We start from the raw sequence: 20,020 nt of genomic DNA, 5'->3' as shown, positions 1-20,020 counted from the left end.
GATTTATGCAAAGAAATGAAGTGGGGGGGTCATGGGCCCTGTTTTACCTTGAATTATGACAAAAGCAAAGGACCACTCATAGACTTCCAATGCAGGGGGGAATATCAAGGGAATCCTACATGAGAAAAAATGAAAGCAACTAAGGAAAGAGGTGGACCTTTCCCCAGAATTCAGACAACATGCTACAAACTTACTTTCTACTTTTAAAATAGTTCTTAAATAAATATCCAATCCTGGAATTAAAAGTTACATACATAGGCTGATAAAATAATTTACCTTTTGCGTTGGAGATGCATTCTTGCAAAAGTAACACTACCAGCTATCAGTTTATAGGTCATCAAGGGCTTTCATTTAAAGTGCATCTGTATGCTTCTATACTGAGGAGAAAAGAGTCTCTCCAAAACAGAGCTCCTTGAATAACTGCTCTGGGAAGGTCGCCTCCCTCATCTGTGAGCATTTAGAATCTTTGTGTTGACTGGCGCTGCTCCCTCAAATCTTGCCTCTTGGGTAAAATCTATACACTCTCTCTTCAGCCAATCCTAAAAAAAACCTTTGGGTTTGGAGGACACTGCAAGGTCTGAGACAGAGCTCTTTCCAGGTTAGTGTTTATATCAATAGAATGAGCCCTTCATCTCTGAAGAGCACCACAGTTATTTCAATGACAATTAGAAGCTCAAGATCATCTCATAAATAGTTCAAGATCATACAAACAGCCCCCCAATATAACTGCATATTCCTTTGATATCACTGGAGTCCTGTAAACACACAGGGCACCACGATGTATGAGACTGATGTCATTCAAATACATCACCTAATTCATTTATGTTTATATATTTTATTTTTCAATTCCATTATTTATATACATGTTTTTGGTAATTAAGTCAAGATGCTGGTGAAAAGTAATTTGTTTAACATTTCATAATTGCGTGCAAAAGTAAAAACACTGATTTAAAGAAAGGTAATTTTTACAACTATTCAGCCCCAACAAATTATGACAAGCAGTTAGGCAATATCATGACTTGCAAAGTTATACTTAGCATAATGTTGCAATTCAAAATATGGCACAGAATTAACAAGACAGATAACAGTCCCACTGGCTAAAGTTAGCCAGGTTTTCACAAATTTGGTTTAAGTTGAAGTTTGATTATATAAAAAGGTTCCTGAAAGTGTTGAAAAAGAAACAGTGTACATGAAAGAGAATTCAACAATGTTTACAAAATGCCAAAAGTTCTTACTCTGCCCTCCCCCACCCCCGCTTTTTCCATAAATAATTAATGAAGTCCCCCTTCCCTCCCACCCCCCCAGCCTCAAAAAGATTTACAAAGATAAATTTAGCTCAGTGAACAGAACCGAAAGACGACTGTTGTACTGTTGTTAGACAGTACCTGGTTAAAAGCTCAAGCACTTTCGTAAGAACTCGTATATATTGTCTCTTAAGGAATATAAACAATCTGACAGCGTTGCTCTTTAGAGTTTTGGAGACTTCTCGCTTAGGAGTTACTGCTGTCTTTGTGCTTTGAGTAAAACATGAGCTTTAAAGCAGAAAGCTGATGGTGCTCAAAATTCACCACCTTCAAAGTTCATTGTGGGAGTTCTTCTCTGCGGCTTTGAACATCAGGATAGAATTGAAAATTTTGAGGGCAGGGCCCAACTTAATGCTCATAATTTTCACAATGTCTGTCTGGGTCATAAGCAGAAATGCTTCTCCATCAATTTGCTAAAATGGGAGGAAAAACACAAAAGATTGTGAGTTAATCGGATGTAGGGTTATGGGACATATTCAAGGTTCAATTATCAGCTCTCTTCTACACAGTAACACTAAAACGGCACAGATGGGCAGTTCATGTGTACAAACAACAGTTCCTCATAAGTGGACCTTTCTTATCTACAACAACACCCCCAAATGTGGACTGGGAACAAAGTCAAGTTCATTCATCTGAAGAATCAGCTCATAGGAAAGTGGAAGGAGCTCGTATCTTTCTGTGATTATTCTGACGTAGGCGCTGAGTCAAGAATAATTTGGGAAAATCCAGGGTGCCTCAAATCCAGTCCTTATCAGGGCAGGTTTTAAAATGAGAGATGAGAATAAGTACATAAATACTTGTGGATAAACAAAGGAATTCAGGCAAACACATCGGCTACGTGCCTTCCACCACGAAGAAAAGAAAATCAGTGATAACATTCATTTTTAGAGTAGCCACAGTTATTTTTCAAATACAGAAGAAAAGGAATTACTAACAACCAACAATGGCAACCACCAGTATAGCTGAAGGAATGTAAGCCTGGTGGGAAGAGGTGTACACTCTAGGCTGGTTCTTCTACTACTTGGGTAATGGTAAGAAGCATCCTTCCTCTCTCTGGTTCCCTTCTAAGACTAAAAGTCTACATTTCTACAGAATAGGATACTATGAGGTTCAAAGATACAACTCTGTGAAGATGATGTCTGGTTCAGTGGGTAGAGCAAAGGAGTAGTCGTCTTTTTGTATGATTTTCAGCTCTTGGGGAGTCCACCATCTTAAAAAAATTAATTCACTTCTCTTTCAGTCTTCTCATTTTGTACAAAAAGTAAAACACACTTTTGCTCTCTGCCTTGGAGGACATTAGAAACCTTGACAGCAGTGTACTATTAGGGGCTGAACTGTGTTCCTCCCAAATGCCTATGTTGGAGTGCTAACCTCCAATAACCTTAGAATGTGACCTGATTTGGAAACAGGGTCACTGCAGATGTAATTAGTTAAGATGAGGTCATACTAGAGTAGGGTGGGTCCCTAATCCAAGATGACTGGTGTTCTTATAAAAAGGGGAAATTGTGACACAGACACACTTAGAAGACAACAAGAGAACACCATCTGCAGGCCACAAAGAGAGGCCTGGAGCAGCTCCTTTCCTCACAGACCTTGAAGGAAGCTACTTGCCAACGCCATCATTTCTTGTGTTCAGATTTCTAGCCTCCAGAATTGGGAGGCATTACATTTCTGCTGTTCAAGCTACTGGTTTATGGTATTTTGTTACAGCAGCCCTAGCAAACAAATACTACTATAAATTCTGTCAGCAGTTCACTAAATAAAGCCTAATGTAATTAAGTTGCCCTTTCTTGAAATTTTCCTTTCCTCTAAAAATAAAAACCTGTAAGTCTAAATTGCTTATATGCTTAATCAGTAAGAACAAGAGTCATCTTATACAATTTTAAGTAACAATCATGTGGAAAAAGTTTGCTAATTTTCAGCAAGGAAACACCCTGCTGTCATAAACTAGAAGTAAAGACACTGCAGTGTTAATTTCTAAGTGTAAGACAAGTTAAGTGGCAGCTATGAGAAATGTTCTATTGTTTTTTGGAAACATTTGCTTTGGTCTCATTTGCTTGTGCTGTGACAGGTCTCTGATAAACAAGTCCAAGCAGAGAGGCAGATCTACTAACACTTCACTCAACCCAGACAGACCTTGGTAGAATGAAGGGTCTGATAGAAGTCGTCTAAGACATTAACTAAAATGTCAACATACCGGGTTCCCATAGAGCTCACTACAAAGAGTGAATGGTTTATTATAACCTTGGGCCCTACTGAGTCTTCTTCTGGGACTTAGAATTTAAAGTGACAGATGACTGATGAAAAGGAACATGCAGAGAACGAGGCTGGAGTCTAAAAGCTAGGAGTGGGATGAGAAGGATAAGTTTTGGTAGATTATTATTTTTAAAGCTAACCTGGGAAGAAAAAAGTCATCTTGAGGCTAGAGCCAAACTTTAGTATATGACATACAAGCTGCTCTGATGTGTAGCCATAAGGATAAGCCTCACCTGGAAAGAAGTAAATAATTTAAGAAAGTACTTTCTGAAAACTAATTACTGCAATGGATTGCTGCGTTTATTTTTGGTTTATACTTTTGTAATGTATATAAACTGGTCTAGCTCCAGAGATTAAGTATCTTGCTAAAGGCCCAAAACTCTGAAGGAGGATTTGGAACTTGGGGTTCTTGCCTTCCATTTCATTGCTCTTTCCACTGTGCACTCATGGTTCTTTTCCAGTGTTGTAACTCTGCAAATCACAGCGATATGCTCTTTGAATGTCTTTCTCAGAGTGTAAAGGTATGAGTCTATTCATTAAACAGAAACTTATTAAATACCCATTAGAATCTAGATATTATTCTTGGGCCTGGGCATATAGCTCAGACTAAAACAGATAAAAGCAAAACTAAGCAAACAAATAAAAACTCCTTGTAGAGTTTACATTTTAGTAGTAGGAGACAGACTATAAGAAAAACCATAATAAGCAAATTAATTAGTAACTAATTCTAAAAGGTGATTAGTGGTATGAAAAAACTGCGAGTCGGGGAGATGAGTGGACAGTAGGGCCAGGATGGCTGTGTGGTGGCAGGTGGCAGATTGAAGGAGGATAGTCAGGATAGGATATTGATAAGTGGAGTAAGCTACGTGAGCACCTAGAGGAAGAGCATCCCAGGCAGAGGGGGGAGCCAGAGTGTACCTGGATAATCTGAGGAATGGCAAGGAGGTCTGTGTGTGGAACAGTGCAAGCAGGGGACAGAGTGGACGAAGAGGTCAGGCGGTGAGAGAGGTGATGGGGTGTCAGACTGTCGCCCTTGTGAGGCTCTTGGCTTTTGCTCTGATTTAACTACCGGAAAGACCTGAACAGAGGAGTGACATGATTTGACTTTATCTTGTAGCAGAATCAGCCCAGCTATGCTGGAAATAAATTACAGAGGAGCAGGGACTTCCCTGGTGGTGCAGTGCTAATGCAGGGGACACGGGTTCGAGCCCTGGTCTGGGAAGATCTCACATGCTGTGGAGCAACTAAGCCCGTGCGCCACAACTACCGAGCCTGCGCTCTAGAGCCCACGAGCCACAACTACTGAGCCCGTGCGCCACAACTACTGAGCCTGTGCTCTAGAGCCCAAGAGCCACAACTACTAAGCCTGTGAGTCACAACTACTGAAGCCCACATGCCTAGAGCCCATGCTCCGCAACAAGAGAAGCCACTGCAATGAGAAGCCCGCGCACCGCAACAAAGAGTTGCCCCCGCTCGCCACAACCAGAGAAAGCCCGCGCGCAGCAACGAAGACCCAACACAGCCAAAAATAAAATAAATAAATAAAATACTATTTTAAAAAAAGATCATAGAGGAGCAGAAATAGAAGCGGGGAGCCCGGCTAGGAGGTTATTGCTTTAATCCAGGCAGGAGAGGATGGTGGCTCTGACCACACGTAGCAGTGGAGGGGGGAGAGGGAGCTGGGACCCTTAAATGCTTTCAAAATACATCCAATAGGGTTTTCAACAGATTAAATGCGGAGTATGTAAGAGAAGGAGTCATCTGGGATGGTTTCAAATAATAGCCCACACCTGCACTTTGCCTTTCAGAGATGACTTACAAGACTTTAGCTAGATTTGTTTTCTCATTTTCATCTAGGACTCAAAACCCACGCCTGCTGACCTGGTGAGACATGTGAGAGCAAGGATCATGTCCTATTATCTCTGAATTAACCCTCTTACTAGAGCATTACATGGAGTATCATACAAATGGTAGGAATTTAACAAGATTTCACAGGGTGAATGAATAGTGGAATGAACATATGAATGATACATGTTGACAGAGAACATTCATCGCCTCATTCTTCAAAAGAAGGCTCTGTCTTTGAGGATATTAGGTGCCTGGGGAGTGTCTCCAAAGATAATATGAAGAAAAAAGTTATTCAAAGAAATAACGTATCATTTGAATTTGAATCCTACTTAACCTAAATAACAGAGCAAATCTATACGGATTGGCTAGATATCAACAGAAGCAAAAGTAGAACTTATAAAATAGATGTGCTAGAAATTTATTTTTAAAATTGTTTCATCATTTTCAAAGGTAATGTTACTACATGGCTCTTTCAAAGAAAGAGCAACAGCTCCCTGCAGGAATCTACGTCTGCTCAGGGATCGAAAATCGACTGAGAGTAACCCACAAAGACACCTGGGACCTGGGCTTTAAGAAACTCAAAATCTGAATAACTGCAAATCCTTTAATTTGACCTTCAACTAGAAAGAAGAGAGAACATTTCTGAAAGTAAGACCATAAATCAGAAAAGGGCTGATGACAATCAGATCCTTGTGCATTTTAACAGGCACCCACATAAAGCATAAATGATACCTAACAGTATAATGACATTGGCGACCGGCGGCTCAATTCTTGGCTGTGCCGACACTCTTGCAGTGTTCTTAACTGAAAGTGTGCTATTTGAACAGTGGAGGCTGAGCATAGGAGCAAACAAGGTATCTTACAGCTGCAGACAGCAGATGCTGGACAAAGCCTTCTGAGACGACTTAGTCCTCATTGTACCTTCTGAGATCAGGGTGATAACTGACTGGTCTGCTTGGAGGAGATGACAGGCAAGTGGCTTATTTTTAAAGGTCTCTAGTGAAAAGAGTCTCCTGCTTCTAGTGTAGTTAGAAGTAGAATTCCTTTTTGTCCTAATGCTCACTAGAGGTAGTATCATTATTAATCATCCCTTATAATTGAAGTTTTGGACAGGCAGATGAAAACAACTAATAAAATCATCTTCCAACAGCAGACGGTAATAGATGTAATGAATATCAGTTAGAATAAATACCACTGAGAAATATATAAGATCTAAGGGACTGTTTTAGCAATAATGGTAATATTAACTATCAGCATCAAATGAAGTTAATTTTGGTGTTAAAATGATGTTTGAAAATAAAATAATGGGAACTAATTTTACTTTGTTAAAAATGAAACGTTGCTTCTTTCTTGCGTTGGTTTCTTTCTGTGCTATACACTATATAAATGCATGTTTTTAAGTTTTGTGTTTGTTTTGTTAAATAATGAGCTTAGTGCTACTGCTGTGGGGCATCAATAAAATAGCACAATTTCCTTTGCATCTAATTTTATACAAACACAATTTTATACAACTGATTAATGCTGCTTGTTAGACGACTCGATATCACTTTGTCAGTTTCAACATAACCCGTCTCTTCCTTCCTCTGCCAATTTAGAACATTTCACCATTCACTGCCATTCAGTGCTTTGTCCCCCCTTAAGTAACATACTGCAATTTAGTGGAATACTTACTTCGTCTTTAAATACCTTTCCATGTTCTTCACATCCAGGTAAGCTCTGTATGAACTCTGACACCTGTTAAAAATATGATTAAAATTCCAGTTTAAAAAAAGAAGCCGGGGGCTTCCCTGGTGGCAGAGTGGTTGAGAGTCCGCCTGCCGATGCAGGGGACGCGGGTTTGTGCCCCGGTCTGGGAAGATCCCACATGCCGCAGAGCGGCTGGGCCCGTGAGCCATGGCCGCTGAGCCTGCGCGTCCGGAGCCTGTGCTCCGCAACGGGAGAGGCCACAACAGTGAGAGGCCCGCGTACCGCCAAAAAAAAAAAAAAAAAAAAAAGAAGCCAGAATCTAAATGCTACAGGTTCAAAATATTTAACCTATACTTTCATTGTTTCTCTCAGAATAATTTCTTCTCTTTCAGAAAAAAAAGACTAAATCCCACATGCATTCATGTTGCCCTCTCCTTAAGCCAGTACTCCTACGTCTGGCCCCTGGCAGACCAAGAAAATAAAATATACCTCATCTGTGCTCCATTTGGAAACTTTACTGGCAGGGATGCCGGCTACAGTTGGGAGAAGTTTGCTCTGCTGCTCCCAACGCAAGGGCAGACATGGAATTGGGGACTTAAAGGACAGAAAGACCGCCGACCGCCGCTGTGCCTGCTGTACGCTGGGTTCTTCCCGGGCACCTGGTTGACAGAAACAATCAGGAATTCACTCTCTGAAAAGCAGCCAAAAAAGCCCCCAATGCCATGTGTCGCCCCCAAACAATGAGTAGCATGGAAGCAAGGTAAAGCATTGGTTCAACATTACATTCATTGAATAATTACACTCTCGTTCATCTTTACTGAAAGTCACCATAAGAAACAACCTGAAGTTCAACCGACACGTTTGCCACATCACCCATCACTGAAGACATGCATCATCACACCATTCAACGTTCCCTCTTTAATGCTTCAGATAAGAAATCTGCCCCCGAGCTTTAGTGACAAGGAAAATAACTCTCACCCTACGAAATTATATTTGGTTCCCTTTTGGCTTTGCATGTCCTAAAAGTAAGAGCCAAGTTGCAGGCTCAAGTCCAGCCGCTGTGTTTACCCTGCAGCTACCATACCTGTTCTCTCCTTTTACTTCAGCCCTGTTCTGTTCTTCCAATTTCTATTTACTAATCACATCGATTTTTCAAATAGCCAACTTATATTTTTTGAAAGGGGATATGAAATTATTGAAATAAAGATAAAATAGCATAAAGGCAAATGCTTTTGTCATTCTTCACTTGTGAAGATCAAAGTTAAAACTACAGAATATTCTATCTATCTGCCAGTTCTTCTGAATCCAAACCTAGTTTACCTGCTGCTCTTCTAAAACAGCTGTTTTCTAGCCAATGTTTTTTTTTTTTTCCTTGGGACTCTTGACTTAGAGTTTGTCCATCATTATCTCCGTAAGATCGGATCCTTTAGAACGGAAATCTTTTCTGAAAACTACTGACTCAAAGCCCATCAGAAGAAGGCACCTCCCCACACTTACTCTCCGCTCTGCCCACCAGCTCAGCTAAAAACTGAAGGTGGCAGCACACCTAGAACCCCCTCCAATCACACCCCACCCAGCAAGGAAGCCACTTCCCTGACTTCGAACACCCTCGCTTCTTTTGCCCTGGTTCTGAACTGTAAGTTTGATGGAAACTTGGTATCTGGCTTCTTTCTCTCAATAGTGTCTGTGTGATTCATCCACATTGCTGTATGTAGTTGTAGCTCACCTGCTCTTTGCTGTGTGGTTTTTCGTTGTTATGAATATCTCACAATTAATTTGGAGCTGATGGACATTTGAGTTGTTTTAAAGTTTTGGCTAAGACCGACAGTGTTGCTGTGCACGCTCTCGTACATATCTTTCCTTGAATATATGTATGCCTTGCTGTTGCATACATACTGAAGAGTGGGACTTTGTGGTTATGACGTTTGCGTACATTAAGTCTCAGCAAATTCCACCCGTTTTCCAAAACAGCTGTGTAGTACACACCTACTAACAGCATAAGAGTTCCAAATGCTCCATACATGTTCTTCTCAGCATGTGGTGCTGTCTATCTTGCTCACTGTAACCCTTTTGGTGCGGGTGTCATGGCATCATATTGTGGTTACAACTGCATTTGTCTGATGACAAAGTTGACAATCTTTTTGTAAGTTCATTGGTCATATGGAGAACCTCTTTTGTGACGTACTTATCTATTTTATGCCCATTTTTCCATGAGGCCATCTTGCCTTTTCCTTACTGATTTGTAGAAGTTATCTGTATATATATATCCTCTGGGTAAGAATCCTTTCTTGAAAATATGTATTACTTATATCTCCTCCCACTCTGTGTCTTCTTTTTACTCTCTTAAAAAGGTCTTTTGATAAACAGAAGTTCTTAATTGTAGTAACATTTATTAATTTTTTCTTTTAGGGATAGTACTTTTGAAGAAATCTTTGCTCACCCCAAGGTCCTGAAGATAGCCTCCTCTGTTTTCCTCTGAACACTTTATGTTTTACCTTTCACGTTGAGGTCACAATCCGTCTGAAATTTATTTTTGTTATGGTATGAGGTAAAGATCAATATTCATGGTTTTTTTCCACATGGATTTCTAATTGCCCAACCATGATTTAATGAAAAAGACCAACCATCCTTTCCCTGCTGTACTGCAGTGCCAGCTTAAAAATAAATCTAACTGTGTTTTCAAATATTCTCTTCTGTCCCACTGGTCTCTTCACACCGACCCACAGGCTTTAATTACTCTCATTTTATGAGTGTACTGATATCTGTGATCTAGGTCTTCTTCAAGACTCCTTGACTATCCTTACCCCTTTGCGTTTCCAACTTTAGGATCTGCTTGTTAAAAAAAATGCTAGGATTTACATTGGGAAAACCACTGAATATACATCAATTCGGTGAGAGAGAACATCTTCACAATATCAAGCCTTTCAATTCAAGAACAAGGAATCTCTCTCCATTTCTTTGGATCTTAAAATACCCCTCTTCAATGTTTTGTCATTTTCATGTAGAGGTCTTGCATATCTTCTGTTAAATTTATTTTTGTGTGTCTGATGTTTTCTGTTGCTATTATAAGTGGAATAGTTTTTTAAAAACTACTTCCTACTGTTTTATTGTGGCTCTTTGATAACTTTTCTCTTCAACTAGCCTAATGTAAATTTGAATTGCTCTGAATGTTAGAAAAGTCGCTATACTGAATTAAAAGAAAAAAAAATCTATCTTACTGGAGCTAACACCCACTGGTCCTTGCTCTACCTGAGTGAGCTCATATAGAAAACTGTGTCTGCTCCCCATGAAACCTTCCAATGCTTCAAATATTTTATAAAAAACCCTTCATGGTCCCTCTTTCCACATTTCATCCACCGAATCTCATATAATTGGTTTTAAGGTTTTAGGTCTTCATCCTATTTTACTGAAAATCTATTATGAGCCAAATATACAAACCTGTACCAGTTTGTTTTTATTCTTTTAAAATTGCCCAGAGTTCAAGAAAGCTTTGTTTTGCATAAATATGGGGTAACTTTAAAACATTCCTTAATCTCAGATAGTCCCAAGAGTTCAGCAATTATTTGCAACACATTATTTGTAAATCCTTCAGGAGATGGACTTACATGAAATGGTAAGAGTTCTAGTTCCACACTAGAGTAAAACAACACAGTCTACTTTGTAACTTGTATTTGGATTGCCTGCCACAGAGTGTCAGTTTTTTCCAAAGCCATACACTTTCTTCTATAACTATTTATGTTCTGTTGACACTTGGCACTGTTTCCTCCTTCACTGAAGCTCCATTCTATGTTCATTCTATTCCTGCTAAAGTTGTATTACTCACAGTTCATTTCTAAAGCTCCTACATCATTATTCCTTAGAAAAATAACTGAGCCATTCTAAAGAAGTGACTAAAAACCCTAAAGCTCCTATATTTCTGGTGGCGTTTGCATGTCTTCGAAGCTGACATCACACATAGGCCTAGACTCATACACCACTCCAATACTAATACCAACTTTACATCCTTCACCTTAAGACCCCCCTTCCTTTTGCTGATTCTTTCATGTTGACTGATGCCCAGTGTTATTTTCTGATGGGGCAACTGTAGCATTTACCAACCACAGAATATGCCATCTCCTCAGAAGATGTTAGATACACGCTCCCAATCCAAAAAGGATAAAGAAAACAACTTCATTTGAGTGGATATGTATTGGATCCCTTGAAATGCACAGAAATGTGACTCCAGGTTTTTATTTTAACATGTGATATAGACTAAAATAAACGCACAGAGACTCTGGCTCAAGTAGCTGGCTCAGTGCAAAGAGTAGGGAAGGGTAGGTTTGAATGTGTATAATGTGCTTTAGAAAACAAAGCTTTTTTATTCTGGAAGACATTTCTGCCAATAGCATTTTATGAGGGTCAGATTTCTCACCACCCTCCTCTCAAATGATTTAGCTGCATGAAAAATAATATTTTTTAAGGAGTTCTATGTATTTTTTTGAAGTTTCCCAAGAAGAAAATTTACCCAAGGTATATGGTCAAACTTTTTCTCACTACTCCCACACCCTGACTCTCCTTCCTCCTGGGGGAGAACAGTAACTGAATAACTAGCCCCCCAGAACCACCCTTGACCAAGATAAGACCTTGGGAAAAGACACTCTGCAAAAGAGAGCAACAAGATACATGGAACCTGACTTCCTAATACTGTTGAGCACCATCCAATCCTGGAGCACCTACCCTTGAGCCTCCTCCATGTGAGAGAGAGATAGACTGCTTTTTCCTGATATAAACCACTTGTATGGGTTTTATGTCTCACACACACACACACACACACACACACACACACACACACACACACACACACCCCCGCTAATCCTAATCACTACCACGGTTTACTGCAAGAGCGTTTATAATAGTGAGAGACAGGAAATAACTAGCTTAGATACCCACTAGAGATTGGTCCATTAAATGATGCTGCATTGAGCATCGATCCACAGAGGGAGTATTTAATATTATTTTGTAATTAGTGTAAATAGTTATGTAAAAATGATTGTAATATTACGTAGTTAGAAAACTGCAGGTTACAAAGTAGTTAGTACAATATTTCAGATATTAAAAAATCCCAAAAAAACTCCCCAAAATTCAGAAAATGGTGTGTTGGAAAATAAAATTACAGATAATTTTGATTTTCTGCTATTTGATTCCCTGTATTTTCTAATTATTCTATAATAAATATGTTATTTTAACAATAAGTTATATAAAACCAGAAGCTGATATTGGATAAGATACTTATTGTTACTCAAAAATAATAACAAAAAAATGAAAGCCTCACTTTGGTGACTTGGAAAGCAATTTAATGCATTTTTGGAAATAATTATTAAAACATCAATTGCTGGGCTCCCTTAATAACAGAAGCAAGAAAATATTAGATGGGAGTAGCGTTAAGAGAAATAACTTTGTGGATCTTTGGTCTTACTGCTCTCTCTCTAGACAATTATCAAATGAGGAATATTTTTCTTATGTTGATACTTTATGGATGGATAGTAAAGCCCTGCCTCTACCATTTACATATATTGTTTATAATATGGAAATCACTCATTCAGCAATTACTTATTCAGCACTTACAATGCAATGTGGAAGGCTACATCAATACAGCATATTCTTGTAGACTTTCTTGAAATGAAGTTTAATAGATAATAATGTAGTTATCCAAAGCAGATATTTGCAAATACAAATGTCTCTCAGTTCTGGCTGAGAATAGAGGTATTAAAATCCTTGATTTGGCATAGGGTAGGAAAAAGTGAAGGAGAAGATTAACTCTTGTGAGAAGACAGGTCTGATAAAGGTGATCCTGAAGAAATATATCCTCCAATGTTTCATGCAGAATCAAGACAATAATCTTCAGAATAGAGACCACCATCTAAACCAAACATGAAATCTCCCAGTAGAAAGAGATGTCTTCACTACCATGGAGCATGAGAACCTGCTTCCTACAGGACTGTTCCCATTCGGGCCCAGTAGAACCACAGGGAGGGCAAGATCCAGAGAAAAGGAAAAGTTCTCTTCATGCTCCCTGCTGCTTTCGGACTCAGATCCCATTCTGCTTCCTGTTTCCAAGTCTGAACAATGCTAAATCAACAAGCCACAGCATGACTTTCCACTTGTCCTGACTCATTCCTTATCCCTTGAAGCCAGTGACAGAAGTGAGACCAGAATCTCCAACTGCCTTGTTTCATTTTAGTTTCAAAACAATGCTAGGAGGTAGCTAACCCGAAGATGAGGAAAACACATTGTGAGACAGGGCAAAGCCCAAAGCCACCCTGTGAGATAGGGGAAGCATCAGAAAGTGACCCTGGATCTTCTGTCTCCTAATAAGAAAGTACAGGGTCATGGTCAAGGGGGTGAGTTTAAGAGTCTGATATACATGGATTCAAGTCCCTGTTCTGCCACTAACTAGCTCTAAATTTTGGCTAAATCAATGTGACAGGATCACTGTAACGACTACATGATATTTTTAAAAATGCTTATTCCAGTGTCTGACATATAGTAAAGACTCAGCAAGTGGGAAAACTTATTCCTATCTTGAAAGAAAGGCATGCCACTGAGAGTATCCTGAATATAAAAAGGCAAAGATGAAAAGGAATCAGTGACCCTTTTAAGCTAATATTCCACGAGCCTATAGAAAAATGCTCTTAATGTGAAAGGGAAAAAAGCCAGGAGAAATGGGATACATCTGTCAACCAAGTTTTTTTTAATGGGGTTACTAACTGGTGACTAAATATAAAAAGGATGAACAATAACAATGATTGGGTAAAATAAATGGATCACAGCATCAAGGAGTGTGGATAAAATTAGCTCCAAGATCCTAAACGCAGGCGTGAAAAATATTTGAGGATCATTTCAAGGTTAACAACCAAAATAAAAACCAACTGCTATGGAAGCAAAAGGCAAGCCTGATTCTTCAAGTGAGAATCTAGTACATTACAAAATAAAATTCAACTCTTTCTGCATATCAGCACCCCTGAGAGAGAATGTTTGCAGAAGGGAAAAGAAAATTACACGTTTCTCAGGAATACAGGAGTTTAAATTTGAAGGTCAATTTATAGGATCCTTTATTAACGGACCTTCCTACAATGGAGGAAATGAATTAGTTTATCTTTCAGGCAAAGGAGACAGAAGCCAACAAAAAGAAAAAGAAGAAAAAGTGATGCATTGTATTCAGTAAAGGTCCCCAAAGGTCAAATTCGGTAGCATAGTGGCAATCATCAAAAAATCAAAAAGGCTCATAATCACACATATTGTATGGAATTAAATTGAATTAACTGAAGAAACAAGGTAGGAAGATGTTTTTCTAGGGGGAAGTGCTTTTAAAAATCAATTTGCTCTAAGACTCCAAACAAAATAGTTCTCAAGGGCTTACTGAATCTTAAATCCTACTAGCTATAAGGAATACAGGGCGGCTTCTTTTCAGACTCCTCTATACTAAATAGGGCACAAACTGCAGGAAGATTTCTCTCCTTTCCCCTATTCCACCACTGGTGAATGATATTGTGAATGAACACTGGTGAGCACCTACTAGGCTCAGCACATCTACCTGACCCTCAGGCTCAGGGGTGAAAGAGGAATTCTACTGGCACCCAAATGGGAGCATTGAGGGGTAAGTGTTCTTCACAAAAAACCTGGGGAAACTTCTCTGCACTCAAAAGTGATAAAATAAAAAACAATCACCAGGGGCCTCTGATAAGTTCTACAAAACATTGGGAGAGGACCATTGATTTATTGACAGAAGCGTTTCATGATTTTAGTAAGGCACAAGGGAACATGACGTCTACAAAACAAAACAGGCTATGAAAAGAAAAAAACAAGCCAGTGCAGGAAATTAAAGGAAAATAAAAACCACTATTAAAATTCACGTTAAAGGCAGTAACTAGTAGACTTGACAGAGCTAGAGTAAGACATTTCAACTTGAGAAATACGTCTAGAATATCAAAAAATGCATAAGCTGTTGAAATATTAAAATACTTCCATAATGGCTGGTAACAGTCCCCTCCATCCTCAGCAGTCAGGCCCTTGCGGGACTTCCAGATGCTGCACCGAAGTACAGCAGGGAGCTTCCAAACTCTGCTCCAGCACTAAGGCTGGTGTTTGTTTTAACTGTCCTGTGCAATGTTGGCTGTCAAACCAATTGTTAAATATTTTGAATAACATCCTTTGGATCTAACCCAAGAGTAAAAGGTATTACCAATCAAAAAGGAGAAAAGAACAAAAGTAATAACAAAAATAATAACTGAAGGAATTTTTCTGGATTAAAAAAAAAATCCTGGATCTAAAAAGAAAAAGTAAATAAAGCGCATGACATCTCAGGCAAAATAATGCAAAGACTGAATTTAGGAGCCAGATTCATTGTCTAAAACAAAAAGATTGGATTGAATTGGGCCTAATCCCACATATGTGAAAGGATGTTCTGGTTTGTTGTTCAGTTTTTTTCAGTTCTGTTTGATTTTTCTTAAAGGAAAGTCAGAGACCAAATGACTAGCTCGGTGTAGTGGACACTGTGGTGGGCTCCCCCTTCGGAACCCAGAGATTCATTCTCCTACCTGCTGACTGCTGATGCCTCAGAGCTACCTCCCTCTCCAGGAACTGCCCTAAGCCAAAGGGAGGCTCCTTGCCCAAGGACACGGCCCGTCTCAGCCAACATCCAAGGACTGGTCAATACAAAGGCCTGGTCCTCATGCCTAAATTCGGGATAACTCGGAAGGGTCATCTGGAGCTCATTTGTGGGATCGACTGAGGCTTCTGCTATAACTGCATCACAGCTCATTCTGCCCACTGTTGCTTCTCTCACTCTCTCATTGGTATCGTTCCCAAAAGTACCCACCAAAAACCTTCTGCACACAGCACTCCCAATGTCTGTTTCCAGAGAGCCCAATCTGAGACACTAGGTCATGGCTCTACTGAGACCTGCGAGGCAGGAGGACAGAAAAAACTAAACGCATCTACCCACTGACTAGGATCTGAGATATCACCAACATCACCAAGGTACAGGAGCCCTCAGACACCATAAGATCTCATTTTGGACTGAAGGATCATGGGGTCCAGGGAAAGACAACCAATGAACTCTTAAATGGTAATGTCAGGAAGTGAAATTCAAATCTTTTCCATACAACATGAATCTGGAAAAAATTTTCAAAAAAAAAAAAAAGGAAATCTAAAGCTGAGAAAGCAGTTAAATAAAAGCTGACAATCATAATAACATGATTTCACTACAGTAAAAATTAACTTTATGGAAGTTTTACATAAAATGTTTCAAAAGAGAAGGGAAGTCATCAAACTCATTTTAGGAGGCTAAAACTGGATGAGATATTAATATGCGAACCTTACTTAGGAACATATGTGCAAAAATTCTCAAAGCAGCTTGTTTTTATGAGGCTCCCTTTCACTAATGAAAAATAAGACAGTAAGTAAAATACGCATATTGAACTATAGGTTTTATGGGTGACAAAAATAACAGAGTTATATATGGATCCTAGCAATGTTTCTTTGGAAAGAATTGTAAAACAGAAAAACTCAGGCAATTCAAATTTTAAAAATAGGATAAAAATATACAAAGTTTGAAAAGACATAAAACTATCACAGAAAAAGAGAGAACACCATGCATATCATGTTAATAAACCTGAAATTCTCCATTAATTAGACTATGTTCAGAAAAGAGTGATCAAAATCAGCTCAGCAAATAAAATGAAAAGTGAATTGCATCACGAAATTAGGAAGAAACTGAAAAGGTTGTCAAATTATTACTCCCTCAAAAAGTTCAGAGCCCAGAAGATTTTATTATGAATCTATCTAAACCTTGCAATGATCAGCTAATTCCATGCAATAGACACTCATTTCACAATACTACTACTACTTCTGCTATTACTACTACTACCACTAGCAGCTAATACTTTGGCCACTGATGCATTTATTCCTCATAATAATCCAGTGATGTGGGTACTATTAAGAAACTGAGGAACAGAGAAGTTAAATACTTTTCCCAAAGCCAGCCACACAGCTAGTACTGGTGGAGCTGAGAAGAGAATGAAGGCCGTGCTCCTAACCACCATTCACAAAGAAAGGCTGAAGCCTTTGATTAAGAACCCGATATACCCCGATGACAAAAGCTTCGTAAATTAAATGTTTTTCTTCCTTTCTAAATGACCAGAAACATTATAGCACTTATTATGTGCCAAGCACTGTTCTAAGCAAGTTACAAATGTTACTGTACTCAATGCCCATAACAACTGTGGGAGAGAGTTACCATCATCAACCTTCTGGACAGATAAGGAAACAAGCACTGAAACGTATTCCATGAAATGTCCAAGATTACACAGCTAGCAGGTGGTAATAGATCAGGGATGCAAACCCTGGCCATCTGAAGGGTTTGTATGTGGTGCAAGACTAAACACCATGAAACATGCTGAGGACAGCAGAGAATATAACTTTTAAATTAATCATAGATTACCGCTTTATGACAATCAGATATGGAAATCAAAGCATCACTTATGGAATAGGTCATTATAGGCAAACAGTCCTTAGGTGCCATTCTACAATCTTATAAACAGTCTAAACCAAATAAAGCACATGACAAGCAAAGTCCCCAGGGACAATCATTAAAATCATAATCGGGACAACATTTTCTTATAAAAAATAATTATAACACTATGCATAAATTATAAATACCATTTATACTATGAGTAACAGTCATTACGACTTCATTGTTCAGTTAAACCACTGTAATATCTATTCAGCAAAGATGTAAGACAAATTACTTTCTCCAATACAACTTAAAACTTTTGTTCAAGCAATTTCCTTTTCATTTTGTGGTATTAGATTAAGACCATATTAGTTCTATTGGAATTTCAACACATTCTGAGATGAGTCTGAAACATATGAAGCAAATGATATCAACAATATCAAAAAAATTTACGACAAGGAGCAAACAGAATGCCTTATCCAAACTTTATATACAATATTGTACAGATATGTGAAACAGACTGTAAATACAGGTCACAGATGGACCCATATCATTGTGAAGTATACACCAAATTTATCCTGAACAATAAACTTTTATTGCCTGTGCTAACAGAACCAACCAAATGAAGTTTATCTTTAATATATAAAAGGGGACTGCTACATTCCAGTTAAGTTTTGATTGTTGAGTATTAATAGTAATACCCATCAATACCCATCAATAATACCCATCAATAATATGAGATTATTATGGGTACCTGTGGCTTCATGTGATGTCCTCATTTCACTCTCTGTTCTCTCTTCAAAGTCTTCTTTGACATCATCAGCATGCTGGTCTCTGAGAAAAAACAGGTGTTTTAATATTTTGTAATAGAAACGTTTAAAGAAATGGGAAAGTGGGGGTGGGTGGTAGTGGTGGGATGAACTGGGAGACTGGGATTTGACATATATACACTAATATGTATAAAACAGATAATAAGAACCTGATGTATATAAAAAAAAATAAAATAAAAATTGAAGTACAAAGAAAAAGGGAATGGCTCAAAACTGCACCTCAGCAACTGTTTTTTTTTTTTTTTTAATTTAAAAACAAATGATACCATTAAAATGTTAGAAAGGATTTTCAGTTTTACTAAGAAGCAATTAATACTAAAAACACCTATAGGGACTTCCCTGGTGGCGCAGTGGTTGAGAGTCCGCCTGCCGATGCAGGGGACATGGGTTCGTGCCCCGGTCCGAGAAGATCCCACGTGCCGCGGGAGCGGCTGGGCCCGTGAGCCATGGCGGCTGAGCCTGCGCATCCGGAGCCTGTGCTCCGCAGCGGGAGAGGCCACAACAGTGAGAGGCCCGCGTACCGCAAAAAAAGAAAAAAAGAAAACAATAAAATAAAATAAAAACACCTATAAATGTTCATTTTCCTCATTATCAATTTTCATTTACTGTTCAGAAAGATTTTAAAGCTAAGAATGGTATTAAGGTTAACTATTCCAGAAAATGTGGCCACTGAATATTTCAACTTCCAATTGGGACATGTATCCATGAGGAATTTTACTTGCACTGTACGGTAAGACTACAATTTTAAGTAGGAAAATGGTTTTAAAAGTCCATACCATTTAATCAAGTCACTATATACTACTCAGCTCCAGAATTTGAGATTGAGGCTGAGAGTGCCCAGGAGAATCAAACTCAATTCTAGGAAGCTTTTCCTGGCTTAATCAGGTCAAATTCATAGGTGATTCTACCTCTTTCTCACCAGGAATGAACTAATGCTAATCTAACCATGCCAAGAATGCTCTAAAGTGGAATGGACCCATTCCAATCCTAATTCAGAGCTTTACCCTGAAGTCAGTGACAAAAATGGCTTTAAAGGAAACCAGGCACAGGCTACTTATATTTTCTTTAAAACTAAACTTCAGGGATTTAAAATTTTTAACCTAATGTATTCCATTCTCAGGGTTCAAAATAAATCCTTTGTAATACTCTATAATACTCTGTACTTATGATGTTCTGTTGTTTCAAATGCTGTTACCTTTACAAATATATCCTTAGTTTCTTGAAGACTCAGACCACACTTCTGTTCAGTGTTAAGAAAAGGGATAATACCTTTGAAACCAAATATCCCAACAAAATATAAAGGAGTTCTATAGTCTTAATTACCAAGGCACTAATTTACTCCCTTTTTGTAACAATAATAATTTAACACAATGATGCCAACACAGTAAGCATGAGATAAATAAAATGTTCACTAGTTCTTAGAAAGATCATTGCCAGGGACACATGAAATTTCACTGGAATCTGAGCTCCCTGGCTTACTTCATACTAAAAACAACTTATCACAACTGCTGAAGAATACTTGCTTATCTGAGAATGGGAAGAATCACCATTATTATGCAATAAAAATTTTTTTTCCAAGAGAAATCAATTAATTACTATGGAGG

General features: G+C 38.6%; 1 protein-coding gene across 8 annotated transcripts in view; it reads right to left on the bottom strand.

Moving 5' to 3' along the window:
* Positions 1 to 1,309: 1,309 nt before the first annotated feature.
* L3MBTL3 (L3MBTL histone methyl-lysine binding protein 3) overlaps positions 1,310 to 20,020 on the bottom strand; it is a 117,132-nt gene continuing 98,421 nt past the window's right edge. For all 8 annotated transcript variants that reach the window (XM_079940004.1, XM_079940005.1, XM_079940003.1 and 5 more), the window contains 4 exons: positions 18,341 to 18,420; positions 7,584 to 7,753; positions 7,080 to 7,142; positions 1,310 to 1,717 (listed from right to left, as the gene is read on the bottom strand). In XM_079940004.1, coding sequence (XP_079796130.1) covers positions 1,574 to 1,717; positions 7,080 to 7,142; positions 7,584 to 7,753; positions 18,341 to 18,420 — 457 coding nt within the window. In that variant the 3' untranslated portion in view covers positions 1,310 to 1,573. The remainder of the gene's footprint in view (positions 1,718 to 7,079; positions 7,143 to 7,583; positions 7,754 to 18,340; positions 18,421 to 20,020) is intronic.

The sequence above is a fragment of the Stenella coeruleoalba genome (assembly GCF_951394435.1).
Source record: "Stenella coeruleoalba genome assembly, chromosome: 12".
NCBI lineage: Eukaryota > Metazoa > Chordata > Mammalia > Artiodactyla > Delphinidae > Stenella > Stenella coeruleoalba.
This window is presented reverse-complemented; position numbering and strand designations above follow the sequence as displayed.